We start from the raw sequence: 13,372 nt of genomic DNA on the forward strand, positions 1-13,372 counted from the left end.
GTGATACCCTCAAAGTAAAGCTGACAGTCAACACTATAACCACATATTCATTGTTTTATTCCAAATCCATTTGGTATACTGAGCCAGAACAACAAAAATAGATTAACTATCCAAATATGTTTGCATTTAACTGTATGTGATGTTTATGTACATCAAATATTTTTCGGTTTGGAAAATGTATATGTATGTGGTACTCATGGGGTGATATGTGAGAAAATAGATTGCTTGAATATGAGGCACATGTTGAGAGCCATGCTACACAATATGTGAGACTCCCTCTTGTGGCCTACAGAGAAAATAACATTCAGATACAGGACAATGCAATCTCTCCACCTGCAAAAAACAAGGACAAGCATAAGCAATAGAACTAACAAACATGCAATCAAACACAATTTCACTTACAGCAAATACATAATGGTTGCAGTCCCATCTGGACAAAACCATATGCCACAAAAGGACAAATATTACAGATACAATTTTTATTTTTTGTCCGACTGAAATGGCACTGGCCTCAGCATGCTAGCACCCCCAATAGGCCACTGTGGGTAATACATAAGCATTCTGTTTACGTTCAACAAAAGAGAAGGGGTAGACGGCTAAGGAGAGCTATCTGGCTGGGCCTACCTCAAAGACACCATTGGGGTTGGTGACAGCTTCTGGACTGGAGAAAACATGTGAACGACACAGTGATCTAATCACTATGGCCTAAATAATCGTTGGTTTGTGACGCTGGCGCATTTTGTTACTAGTTATGTGTGAACTGATGTACCGCATATGGGAATTCTCATTAACAGATTTGGAAAAACAAAAATTACCACCAAAACATCATTGTTGGACGCCTTCTTGCTGTAGGCTTCATTTGGTGTGACAGTAGGCCACTTCTCACCAGCTGACCATGTGATGTCATGCTGACCATGTGATGTCATGCTGACCATGTGATGTCATTCATACTGATGCAGCAGAAACAGGGCCACTCTGTTGTGATGTCTGATTTAGAGAAATCTGACTCACTTCACTTAGATGAAGCAGGATTAGCTGGATAACTGGACTGAGCACATTTACATTTTACTCATTTAGCAGACACTTTTAATCCAAAGCGATTTACAAGTGCATAAGTTTCTCAACAAGTGAAAAGCATCAAATCCATGAATAGCTGTTGGTAGTTTTACTCAGTGCAGCTATCCATACATTTACTCAATAATCCTGCTTTGAGATATAGGCCCCTCTCATCCTTCTACAACAGATAATTCAGTCATCATCTTTATGAATTCTGACCCACCCCCAGCCTCCTTCCCTGCAGCTCTGTGAAATGCAGATGTAAATGTAAACACTCTACATCATCAGTGCTCTCGTCTTGGCCTTTTATATATTATATTGACCACTTCCTGACAGAAAGACGGAACATCCATCTGTCGGAAAAAAAAAGAGAATATCAGAAAGAGTGTAAAATGTTTGCATGTTTTTATTTCATTTATGGAAAATTACTGAATTAACAAAAAAGGCGAAGATAAAAAATGAAAAAGGAAGAACCAAAACTATAAAGGTTATTGACATTTATTTCCAAAAAACGTAATGCAAAAACTGGAAAGAAAGGCAGTTCAAAGAGCCCCATTTGTTCTTGGTCCTAAGTGACTAGACCAGCGTTAACCAGAGCCTGTGAAACAACCCTTTAGGAACCAACCAAATCTTCAACAGAGAAAAGTCTATTGAATCAGGTTAAATATACACGTATATTATGAAACTTAAGACTTAATATTCATGGTCAGTTCAACAAAAACAAAAAAGGAAACTACGAAAGAAGTGGTTTGACGAGGCCCAGACTGAGACATGATTACTGAGGTGCACATGCAAGAGGATGCATGGCGATCCCTGCGAAACCAATAAACATTTCTCTCAACATCGCTACACTTCACACCAAGTAAACAAAGAATGAGACCGCTGTGGGAATGGCTAAAAATGTTACTCTGTACAGGGTAAAGTTAAGATTGTTCAATGGAAACCATACATTGTTTTCTTCTTAAATAAACTGCATGTCATTTCAGTATACACTACATTATCTGTGGTAGAAAGTTTTGCATTATTCCAGTTATACGGGTGGCATTCCTACCTTACGGCAGTACTGCTAGGTTTTTTTTTTCTTCCATTTTTGTGAGAGATATGTTTAAAAGTATCATTCTTGCACATTTTGCTGTAATTACAAAATGTAACATATATTATTTGTAAAATAACTTTGTTACAGCATTAGCCTAACATCTATGCTTTCAAAGAGAGGAACGGCTATTTTACATGGCTAAACCAAAAAGGTAAAAGGCAGTGCAAAATCATGAGGACATAGTCATGCTGAAGCACCTGTGAGTCAGATACAGCAAATCAAAAAGAGAATTAATACAATGTAGAGGTAAGCTTTTTTTAAGACTTTTCTCTTTACATATTAGGAGCATTATGGAAAAAGGCAAAATAACAAATGGCAAGTGGAAATTCATCCAGTTTCTCTACGTAAAATAAAATAAAAACAATTAAAAAATTCCTAACATTGCAACGAGGATTGGCAGACGTCCAAGACCGAAGATCTCATGAATATAACTTTTTTTGTGATAATGATTACCATTGTCATTATAACTGTCCTGGACAAAAAAAAAAAAAGAAAGAAAAAAAAAAATTCAAAATCAAAACGACAGACATATAAGTGGAAAAAAACCATTGACAAATAAACAAAGGATAAGTACACAAGCAATTAATATTTACACTGAATACAGGCATTTCATCATTGCATCATCACAAACTCCTTACAACACCCGATCCCCAGCCCACCCACCCCTCCCCCCTCCCTTTAACCTACAAAGATCCAACACCAGAACCGCAAACACCTCCGGGCTGAAAAAGTCAGTTCGGTCCGCTCCTCCCCCGGGCCAGAGTTTGTGTGTGGGGAGCAGAGGGGGAGAGGGCGGAGGTATGGACAGATTTGGAAGCTGTACTGTACATATTCAACAGGCAGGGGGCCGCTGTACCCGCAGCCCCGCTGGGGGCCGGGGGCAGTCCATGGCGGTACCGGAAGCCCGGTTTACAGGTTGTCCCCGGGCTGGTATTGTGGCTCGGTGGCAGTGAAGTAGTCCTCCAGGAAGGCCTGCAGGTACTCGAAGGTGGGCCGCTCCTCGGGGTCCTTCTTCCAGCACTGGACCATGAGCTCGTGCAGGGAGCTGGGGCAGTCCTGCGGGCATGGCATCCGGTACCCTCGCTCCACCTGCTCCAGCACCTCCCGGTTGTTCATCCCTGCGAGACGCGTGAGGACACACGCGGACCAGGACGCGCACAGACGCACACGCGATGTACACACACACACACATGGATGGGTACGGACATGCACATGTACACGCAGAGATGTGCACACGCATGAACGCAAGTGCAAACGCATGAGCACGCATGAAGGCACATGCACACAGAGACACAAACACACACACACACACAAAGTGGAAAAAAAGTAACAAAGAAGAAGCATAGGTTGAGTGGTAAGGCAAAAGATCTTACACAGCTTCACAGAACAACCATAAACCTTCTCCACCAAGGGGATACAGAGGTCATGACTCATGATGAGGAAGCCGCTTTTGGTCATTATGACTACTGCCTGCTGAAAGGGTCCTCGCATTTATACTGGACTTGACACAAGCGAGACCTCAACATCAACAAGCATCTGGACCAGACATAAGAAATATACGGATACATCTGCCAGAGTGATGTCAAAACCCCCTCACTCCCCCCAACTCCCTTCTCTCGCTCCTGCACACCAGCCAAGTGCACTCCATCTGGACAAACATGTGTTTTCCTCCTGGAAAGCCCTCCCTGACATCAGTATGCCCGAGTATGTGGCTATCATTACACATTTATCATCAACACGAGGGTGGTTCTCCTGAAGGCAAGACCTGGATTACGTGACTTAAACCTCAAAGCCGGTCTACTCAAAACAGCCATTCACTCAACCGAGATGGACATGGCTAATGGCCAGCAGCAATATGGCCATATGTTAAACCGTACACTGAACACGTGACGTGAAAGCTTACCACCAGCAACATGTCAGTGTGCTCACATGAGTTTTCACGGTTTCACAGATTTGGGTCCCACTGATATTGAACATCAGCCCTCTCACCTGGATAAGGTACCCGTCCTTTGGTCACCAGCTCCGTGAGCAGGATTCCGAACGACCACACGTCCGATTTGATGGTGAACTTCCCGTAGAGCGCCGCCTCCGGGGCTGTCCACTTAATGGGGAATTTAGCGCCTGAAGCCGCAACAGGGAGGGGAATGAGAAATGAGTCATGCATGATGCCATTTCAGTCATTATAAACTGGACCTTCACTGTCATTGCTGTCTTATATTTGGCGTGCTAGATCACCAATATGGGACTGGTGGATTTCTGTGTGTGCAGGTACTAGAGAATTGCCATATCTGTACGACCTGGTAAGAGATGATGCACTTGGCTAAAGGTGCTAAATTCATTCTTTATTTTTCAATGTTCATTCAAAAGTTAAAAAGCAAAAAGAGATTAATAAAAGACCACAGTGCATGCTGCTCTAGTTACTTCTGGAATATAAACTTCAACAGCTGGTTCACTTGATCTGAAATTGACATTGTTATCGTGATTTACTGTTCCTTTACGCCTTTTAGACAAACAGTAAAGATTACCATCAAAGCAATTAGTAATGAACAAACATTAATTAGTTCTACCAATTAAATATGTCCTTGAACAGTTAAACGGGCAATTAAGCTCCATAAACTGAGATTTCTCGCCTGTATTTACTCGAGTAAATATAAATATGCTACCTTTACCGTTTTACATAAAACACACTTCCTAAGTTTCAGAGCAATCAACTACCTGCCAAGATTTCTCAAAATCAAGCATAATTCAATTTGAACCATGGCCTATCCTGATTAACAGAATCCAGATGTTAGCAAAGCCAGTGATTAGAGTGCTGCTCCAGGACCAGGCCTGATAGATAGGACACATCGGGTCCAAGACTAATGGACACTGGTCGCCTTTAGCTATTAAGGGCTTTGGTGTACCTGCATGGGAGGCCACTCTGACATTGTGCAAGGGAAAACAATAAATAAGACCAACCCAGACATGTTCTGGGTGACTGAGGGAAATGTTCTCAGCATGAGCGGCCCTGTGATGGCCTCTGGAGCTTCTCCCACAGTGAGCTCAGGCAGCTGGCTCGAGGGCCAGTGGTGAGTGAGCAGGGGTGGGGTGACCGTACAGATGAGGAAGTGACCCCCCAGGGACGTTTTGGAGAAATGAAATGACGCCCCCTGACGTCGTGCCGCGGAGCTCCTCTACCTTGCCGGGCCGTGTACTCGTTGTCCTCGATCAGCCGGGCCAGGCCGAAATCGGCGATCTTGCACACCAGGTTGTCTCCCACCAGGATGTTGGCGGAGCGCAGGTCCCTGTGGATGTAGTTCATCCTCTCGATGTACGCCATGCCCGCGGCCACCTGGAAGCAAGAAGGCGGGAAAATGGAAATGTAGTGTGGAGATATCCCAGTTTTAAAAACCCACCTTTCGTTCTTGAATTCGAAATGGGCAGGCCCTTCACGTGGTCCCAGACCACAGTCCGGCAGTGCTGCACTTACCTGCGCCGCCATGTCTACCAGGTTGGGTAGCTTCAGCACTCGACCCTCTCCGTCTTTCAGGAAATCCAGCAAGCTTCCTGAGAAGGGGAGTGCAGAGCAACAACGCAAATAAATTTCACATCAGCCCTCTCGCAAACCTCCGATTAACTCCGCATTTCCCTTTGAAGCGAGATCACAGCCTGAATGTCAACACCGGGTTTTCAGCCGGGGCGTCGAGCTATATAATATATATCAATATATCAAACACTAACCCGCCTCTCGCTCCTTCTCTTTGTGCGCCTGCATATGCATTAATAGTTAAAGAGGCGTGTTTCATGTGGATCTCTGCAGTGGCAGTTTCCTGGAAGACTTCCACCCAAGTTAAATATGGGGCCTAATTATGGGCTCGCTGAGTGCAGTCGGTGCAGAGTGAAGCGAAACAGAGAACGTTAAAAGTACAGTGCGGTGACGCACTCCGAGGGAATTGCTCGAGGGACAAAGAGGACCGTCTATTTCTCGAAAGAGGAGAAGGGTTTGATGAGTATAGAGGATGTTGAGGTCTGAGTTTTACGCTGCATATACATCGCTGGGCCACAAAGTTAACACATTTTCCTCCACGTCAACCCAAGCTGTACTTCGTTTTATCATTACATGAGAAATATGTATATTCATTTCCAGGTTTGTACTGGAATGCAGATAATATATTCTGTTTCTTTTGCTGGAAATGAGCAAATCAGTTAATTAGCACAAGCAGAGTCCAGGAGACCAACACACTCCATTTAGGGCCATTAATTAATATCAGGGCTATTTTGGTAATACCCTAAATGCTGACAGCAGTTTCATTAAACTCCATTCAATCCATTTAAAAACAGTGTGGGATTTAATCAAAACCTTTGCCCTTCAACTACTTCTATAATAGTAAGTAACCGACTGACTGTTGGGCCTGAGCAGACTTTGGGACCTTGTTAAATGCCAACTCAATATCTTGGAAACGAATCACCAATGTTGTACAGTACAGTATGAACCAGGGCAGAAAAGGCCAACCTGTTTATTTCCTGATTCCGCTGGGACTATCTGTACCGGTAGATCTAAATCAGGGCTGCCCAACCCTGTTCCTGGAGATCTACAGTCCTGTAGGTTTTCATTGCAAACCTAATTTGGGCACACTTGATTCTACTAATTAACTGTTAAATGATATCTCCAGCTGGTGAATGAGGCGTGCGTCGTTGGCGTTGGAGTGAAAACCTGCAGGGATCGTAGACTTCCAGGAACAGGGCAGGGCAGCCCTGGTCTAAATAAAACGGCACACATGGCAGATGATCAATCTCATAAAAATTTGAATGTAAGGAAAATAAACCTACTCAGTCACCTATTCATTCAGTAACCATGCAAATGTAATGCCAATTGCGGCACAGCCAAGCAACTGGAAGACATTTTATTTAAATGTGCAACTTAAAATGTGTATAATTTAAAGGGCTTCACGAATGCCTTTGCATCCAAGTGCCTATATTTAAGCCTTGCAAATGCAGCATTGCAAACTTATTTTAGGTATAGTGCATGGTTGCTTCCAGTAAATGCTGAAATGTTGCCAGCGCTGCTTCTACTGCAGTGTTTATCATGTGGGAACTCTAATGGCGCACAAGCCACACCCTCTTGCACTCTGATTGGTTCAGTGGTTTGTGGCCATTTTTTTCAATATCCGACCAAGATTCTATATGTGGAAATGTCAGACTGCTCTGGACTATGTCCATTCCTGACTCAATTACAGGGAGATTTTCTTGGCTGACTGGCACGTACTCTATATTTGGACCCGTCTCTTCTGGCCTGTCAGTCCTGGTTTCAGCCACGCCACTGTCTAGGACTCTGAGCTTGTAGTCACTGACTGCTCCAATGTCCTCTATCACCTCAGCATGAATGTCCTCTGAAATGAACCCAGCCTGTCTAACTACTTCTCTGCACTCCAATAGCTGAGCTGTGCAGTTATTTTGCTGGGACACAGTGAACAGTGCATGCTGATTGCAAATATCTGAATGACCAGAGGGGTCACTGTTGTGCAAGGGGGTGGACCATACCCAGTTGATTGAATCCCTCCCTTCAATGTGCAATTGTGAATCACTTTCTGGGTTTCTTGGCAATAGCTTCCTGGCATGGTCTGGATTTAATTTTATTGCTAGCTCTCTTAGCTCAATGCGCTGCTAAAAAGCAATCACATCTTTAAAGGTCCCATATTGTATACATTTCCAGTGTTTTATTTTACTATGAATAAGAACAGCACGTTTATGTGGTTTTAAGTACCAAAAACAATCTCTGTACAGTTTTCCATGTCCATTCTCCAGTGCATCTCATGAACTTTACCAAGAACAGGCTGTTTTAGCGATTGTGTCTTTAAGGCACATTAATATCAATGAACATCTGTTCTGATTGGTTTTGATAATTTCACGGTGTTTCATTATAGCACCTTCAACTCCTTTACAATACACTTAGCAAGGGAAATATCATTTTCCACAATATGGGACCTTATACCCACTATACCCATTTCCTCTACACATATGACCGGTGGCTGGGTTACACCCAGTCGGTGACCTCTGACCTTTTCCCATGTACTCGGTGACGATGTAGATGGGCTCCTCGGACACCACAGCGTACAGCTGGACCAGCTTGTCGTGTCGGAGCTTCTTCATGATCTGGGCCTCCTCCAGGAAGGATTCTGGTGACATGGTGCCCGGTTTCAGGGTCTTTACCGCCACCTTAGTGGTGCCGTTCCACGTTCCTGCCAAACGCCAGCGGGGCACAGGTTAGCGTGATGCGCAAGAACACGCAAACACGCACGCACATGCATGCATGCACAAAATCAAATATGTTACATTATGACAAACAAGTCAACAACCAGTGCAAGATTAGCCTCCCATTTTCAGATTTTCCTTTGGTCCCCAAAGGAAAACAAAACCTGACTGGACCAATTTAGTTTAATCTACAATTTGCAATAAACTGATTGCTGGAAAACTAGGGGGCACATCTTGCATGGGAAAAAGTACCAAACATGCAAACTGGGGGGTGGAGAGGGGGGTTTGAGTTTGCTTGCCTTTATTTTCTATTTGCCAAAGCTGTTATAATGTATGCAAGTGTGACTAACTTTAACATCAGTAAGCAGACCAGATGAAGATCCGCCATGATTAAAATACACATACACAAAGCACCCGTGTCAGAGTGGATAATCCATTGTAGGATGATTACTAAAAGCAATAGGCACCCTAATGCCTTTATCTGAACCTCTGCCAGCTGCTACAGCTTGGGGAGAGATGACACATTTTCATTGCAAGGCCAGTTGCTAATAAACTACGCCATTTTGGCTCAACAACTTTTTCCTCATACTGATGTAGATTAAAAATAACAACAGACGACAACAAAAGGCAAGCAAGCTCAGTCTGGATCCAATCAACATTCATCCTTAACTTTGATTTCCCAGTTAAATGCAAGTGCTTTTCTTTTCACAAACACAGTTTTGCAAATTCAGTTTCCGAATGCACGGAACCGTGTTTGTGAAGAACCAATGTAATTATCTTAAGGCAAATGTTGCTTAAAGGTCTGTTTGTATAATGTCCATAATTAAGAAATAATTCCCATGCTGTTCTGGGTTCAGACTTTTGAGTTGGAGGTGGGGTGGGGGTGGGTTGAACAGTAACGCCCATTATTGAGTCCATATGATCACAACACAACTATATTCTTCTGTAATAACTGTTGGAACTTTCTAAAGGCACATTCTGGCTCTATGAAGTAATGGAACTGCAAATTGCTGCAGATGGTGTCAGGGACATTGGCAAGGGAGCCATCAGGCAGACTCATACTAGCTGTGGAGCTAGCTGATGCCACACCTCTGGGGTTAAGTCATAAGCTTTACAACAGCAAATAATTCCACCTTCTCCACTGGGTACATGGGAAAGCGTAATAGCACTGGGATAATGAAATCATAACATTACATTTTTGCCATTGTTTTAAGAGAAAAAGGGAAAGTATGAGCAGGTTGTAATATTTATATGACTATATACATTTTATATTAATAAAAAGAGAAAGTATGGAAAGGAGGTTCTGAAGGTTGGAACTGGAAGACTTCAGTGTATCTGTGAAAAAGTCAATAACCCACATTGAATTTCTTCTCAATCCCATGCTATTATCACGAAATTGTCTTTCCTGTCAGTATCAGTGTCTCTAAACTGCTGTAGCGCACCTCAGGATTCAGGTGGCAATTAAATGGTTATTAACCATCGTGGGCTGTTGACGTTTTCCCCAGATATCCCTCAGTAAAAAAAAAAAAGTGAATGTATTGAACTTTTTTTGCCTTACCAGACCACACCTCAGCAAAACATCCTGCCCCCAGCTTTACCTCCATCACAAGGGAGTCGCGGGAAACCTCCCAGGCATCGTGGCCCAGACCCACAGTGTCAGGCGAGTCGTTCACACACACTCCCGTTAAATTAAAGCACAAACCGTCCGCACTCACTACAGGGAGGGAAGGGAAGGCAAGGCAAGGCAAGAGGGTTAACTAATGGGGAGAGGAACATGCAAAGAGGGAGATGGAGGGGTATCGTCTGGGGCTGGAGGGGGCAGTTTCCACGGTAACCACCTTACGACCTTTCTCCCCGTTTCTCTTTGGTGTGAATGTGGTCTCCCAGTTATCATTCCAAAGTCTATATGTTCTATTCTGAAATGCTATCAATACTACATTTCCCAGTGTGCACCTGGTGATTTAATTTCTGTTCTGTGAGGTCACATAGGAGGGAGAAAGGCCCGGAGTGGTGTACCCTGGTCACATGACCCTGCCCATCCAGACCATAACCTCCATAGCCTCTGGTGGTTACATTACTGTGGTAATTCTTCCCGTACCCATCCAGACCTCCCCAAACTGCCCGTTCCCCAGACGTTTGATGAGCTGCAGCGACTCCCGCGGGATCTCCCACACGTCTTTGGTTTTGACGGACAGGTCGGCCAGGCGGGGCATCCCTTTGTGGCAGGGCACCACCAAGCGACAGCACAGGCCAGCTGCCCGCTCTGCACACAAGCACAGGAAGCATAGGTGCACAGGGTGAGAGAGAGAGAGAAGCACAGATATACAGATGGAGGGAGAGAGAGAGGGAGAGAGGGAGAGAGAAAGAGAGAAGCACAGAGATACAAAGGGAGGGAGAGAGAGAGAAAGAAGCACAGAGATACAGAGAGAGGGAGAGAGTTATAGAGGAGAGGCAGGAGAGAGAGAGAAGCAGAGATAAAGATGGAGGGAGGGAGAGAGAGAGAGAAGCACAGAGATACAAAGGGAGGGAGAGAGAAAGATGCACAGAGATAGAGAGAGAGGGAGAGAGTTACAGAGGAGAGACAGGAGAGGGTGAGAGAGAAGCACAGAGATACAGCAGGAATGAGGGAGGGAGTTACAGGAGAAAGGAAGAGAGAGTAATGTAAGAAATGAAGGGAGAAGATGCAGAAGGGGAGGGGCACAGAGAACTAGAGACAGGAAGACGGAGAGGAAAAGACATACGGAATGAAGGGAAACACGCTGAAAGGGAGTGGCAGAGAGAAGTAGAGAGAAACAGGATGAGGGAGAGAGGTAGAAAGAGAGAGTAGAGGTAGAGAGAAAGGAATATAAAGATAATGACAGAAAAAACCGTGAGGGAGGTAGAAAGAGAGGGAAAGGGGGAAAGATAGACAGAGGAAGAGAGAGGGAGGTAAAAAAGGAGGGGGAGGGGGACATGGAAATGGAGAAGGAAAGGGAGATTGAAAGAGGGAAAGAAAGATGGAAAGAGGGAAAGGCAGAGTGACAGCACTCTCGCCAGCAAAGCCCAACACAGCAAGCCTTGCTCAAAGCTGCAGTGTATTAACACCATTGCTGACTACATCGACTCGAGGCTGAACACTGTTCTGTGGTTTCATTTCCGCTGGTTACAAACATACAACAGATTTAATCATGCCTTTAATTTCCATTCGACTGCAGGTGCTCTGCCAGGTAACAGAGTCTTAATCTGGACGAGGGAGATTAATCTCTACTCGTAATCTCAGCGAAAACAAAGCCGCTCAAACTCATGTCATGATTCGCGCTGAACATTTAAACATTTATGAGACCGGACATAACAACATAACGGTTTATTAAGATGGACCAATGTCAGCAAACACGGGCTAAATTTCTTTTACGACATTCATGACTTAAAGCCTTGTCTTAACACTGACTGCTGCTCCGGACTATGACAGAAAAAATGTGTCATGTTAACGCCCACCATCTTCTGCTTACGGTCCACTGCGTATTGCAATTAACGTCACATTATACAGATGTGGGCATAAAACTTCGACAAGCACATAACTGCTTATGCGATTTGGAGAATAAAGAAAACACGATAAATCTATTTTATTCAGGTCAGGGACAATGGCGTGTAACAACTAGAACATCCATTTTAGCTGCTGCGCACTCCACACCTTGACCCACATGTCAGTTGTTTCTTTTCCCTGGAATCAGAACTCAATCTTGTGCTTCTGCATCAAAATGGTGCCCAAAAATGTCTCCCTTTGGCTTTACTGAAACACCTGTTTGGGGCTTGCAAGCCAACTGCCCCGCTCCGGGTGACATTTACAGGTTTTACCCCCTGGTGTTCACTGGTTTTCCACCCTGGCATTTAACCAAAACGTGTGTTCCTCCTCGACCAAGCGGACCTGGGAGGATGGATGGAGCTGTTTGCTCCGGGCTGTAAAAACCCCAGATAAGGCCGGCGTTCTCTCGGCCGGTTTACACCTCCGCAATTAGACCCATCTGTGCTCGGGGGCCGGAGAGCAGACGTGGGCATCGATGCTGCACTTCATGTCTCATCTTCTGTAATAAAACTTGTCGATAAGATGGATCGGGGAGGCTAAGTGGGTTGCATGAACGCAGCGAAAAAAGGCAGGATGTCTCCAGTTATCGCCGTCTAGGTACACATAGTGACCCCCACTTTTCTCTATCTCCCAGGTCTGAACAGGAATATTGACTTGGGGGGTTGTGGAAATGCTCCATGTACAACAAACAGTGAGGTCATACTTCCAGGTTGAAATGAAAAGCTGGGTACACAACAAGAAGAGAAATTTGTACGCATAAGCTTTGTATGTGTAACAATGTAAAACACAGTATACAGTGAGAAGCCACACAACACATGGACAAAGACCGGAGATGGAGAGAAAGAAAGCTTGCGAGATGAAGTAACTCTCGTGGAACGGCTGAGAAACTACCGAACCCAAGCGAAGGGCGTTCAAAGAAACACAAAAGCGACGGTGCGTAGACGCTGGCTGATAAGCGACAGAATGCGCTTTACAATGCACAGCGAACAAAAAAATCCATGGCGTTCATTTTCAAAGCATTAAAACATCAATATGTCAATGTGCTAACTGGAGCGTGCTGAAAAAAAATACCACGCCATTTTGTGTCACAGAGACCGAGGGAGAGAAAGAGCTCTCTAATATTACAGACGTGACCACAAACGCAGTCTGCTGACATATCATAGTGATGGTCCAGCCAGCAGCTTCCGCTAGTTCCTGGCCTACACAAAACAAGGATACGTATGAGGGACTATCGTTAGCAAATACGACTGTTTACATGTTCTGCATATGACATTATAGGACATTAAAGAGTGCTGATTTTGTTCCTTGTGATTTACTGCTGAATTCATGCCCCGTGGAACAAGACTGATTACCATCTTCCCACCCTGTCTGTCTGGGCACTGAACTCCACGGAAATATGGCTTCTGCTGTTCATTTTACTTAAAATT

The 13,372-nt window shown here is 44.4% G+C and overlaps 1 protein-coding gene across 4 annotated transcripts in view; it reads right to left on the minus strand.

Annotated features, from left to right (window-relative positions):
• Nucleotides 1–2,827: 2,827 nt before the first annotated feature.
• The window catches only part of fynb (FYN proto-oncogene, Src family tyrosine kinase b), a 53,603-nt gene continuing 43,058 nt past the window's right edge, over nt 2,828–13,372 (minus strand). For 2 of the 4 annotated variants that reach the window (XM_061243615.1, XM_061243616.1), the window contains 7 exons: nt 10,482–10,646; nt 9,942–10,097; nt 8,191–8,370; nt 5,622–5,698; nt 5,330–5,483; nt 4,142–4,273; nt 2,828–3,270 (listed from right to left, as the gene is read on the minus strand). In XM_061243615.1, the coding sequence (XP_061099599.1) occupies nt 3,062–3,270; nt 4,142–4,273; nt 5,330–5,483; nt 5,622–5,698; nt 8,191–8,370; nt 9,942–10,097; nt 10,482–10,646 (1,073 nt within the window). In that variant the 3' untranslated portion in view covers nt 2,828–3,061. The remainder of the gene's footprint in view (nt 3,271–4,141; nt 4,274–5,329; nt 5,484–5,621; nt 5,699–8,190; nt 8,371–9,941; nt 10,098–10,481; nt 10,647–13,372) is intronic. The other 2 variants (XM_061243618.1, XM_061243617.1) reach the window with 2 other exon arrangements.

The sequence above is a fragment of the Conger conger genome, chromosome 5 (genome assembly GCF_963514075.1).
Source record: "Conger conger chromosome 5, fConCon1.1, whole genome shotgun sequence".
NCBI classification, from domain to species: Eukaryota; Metazoa; Chordata; class Actinopteri; order Anguilliformes; family Congridae; genus Conger; species Conger conger.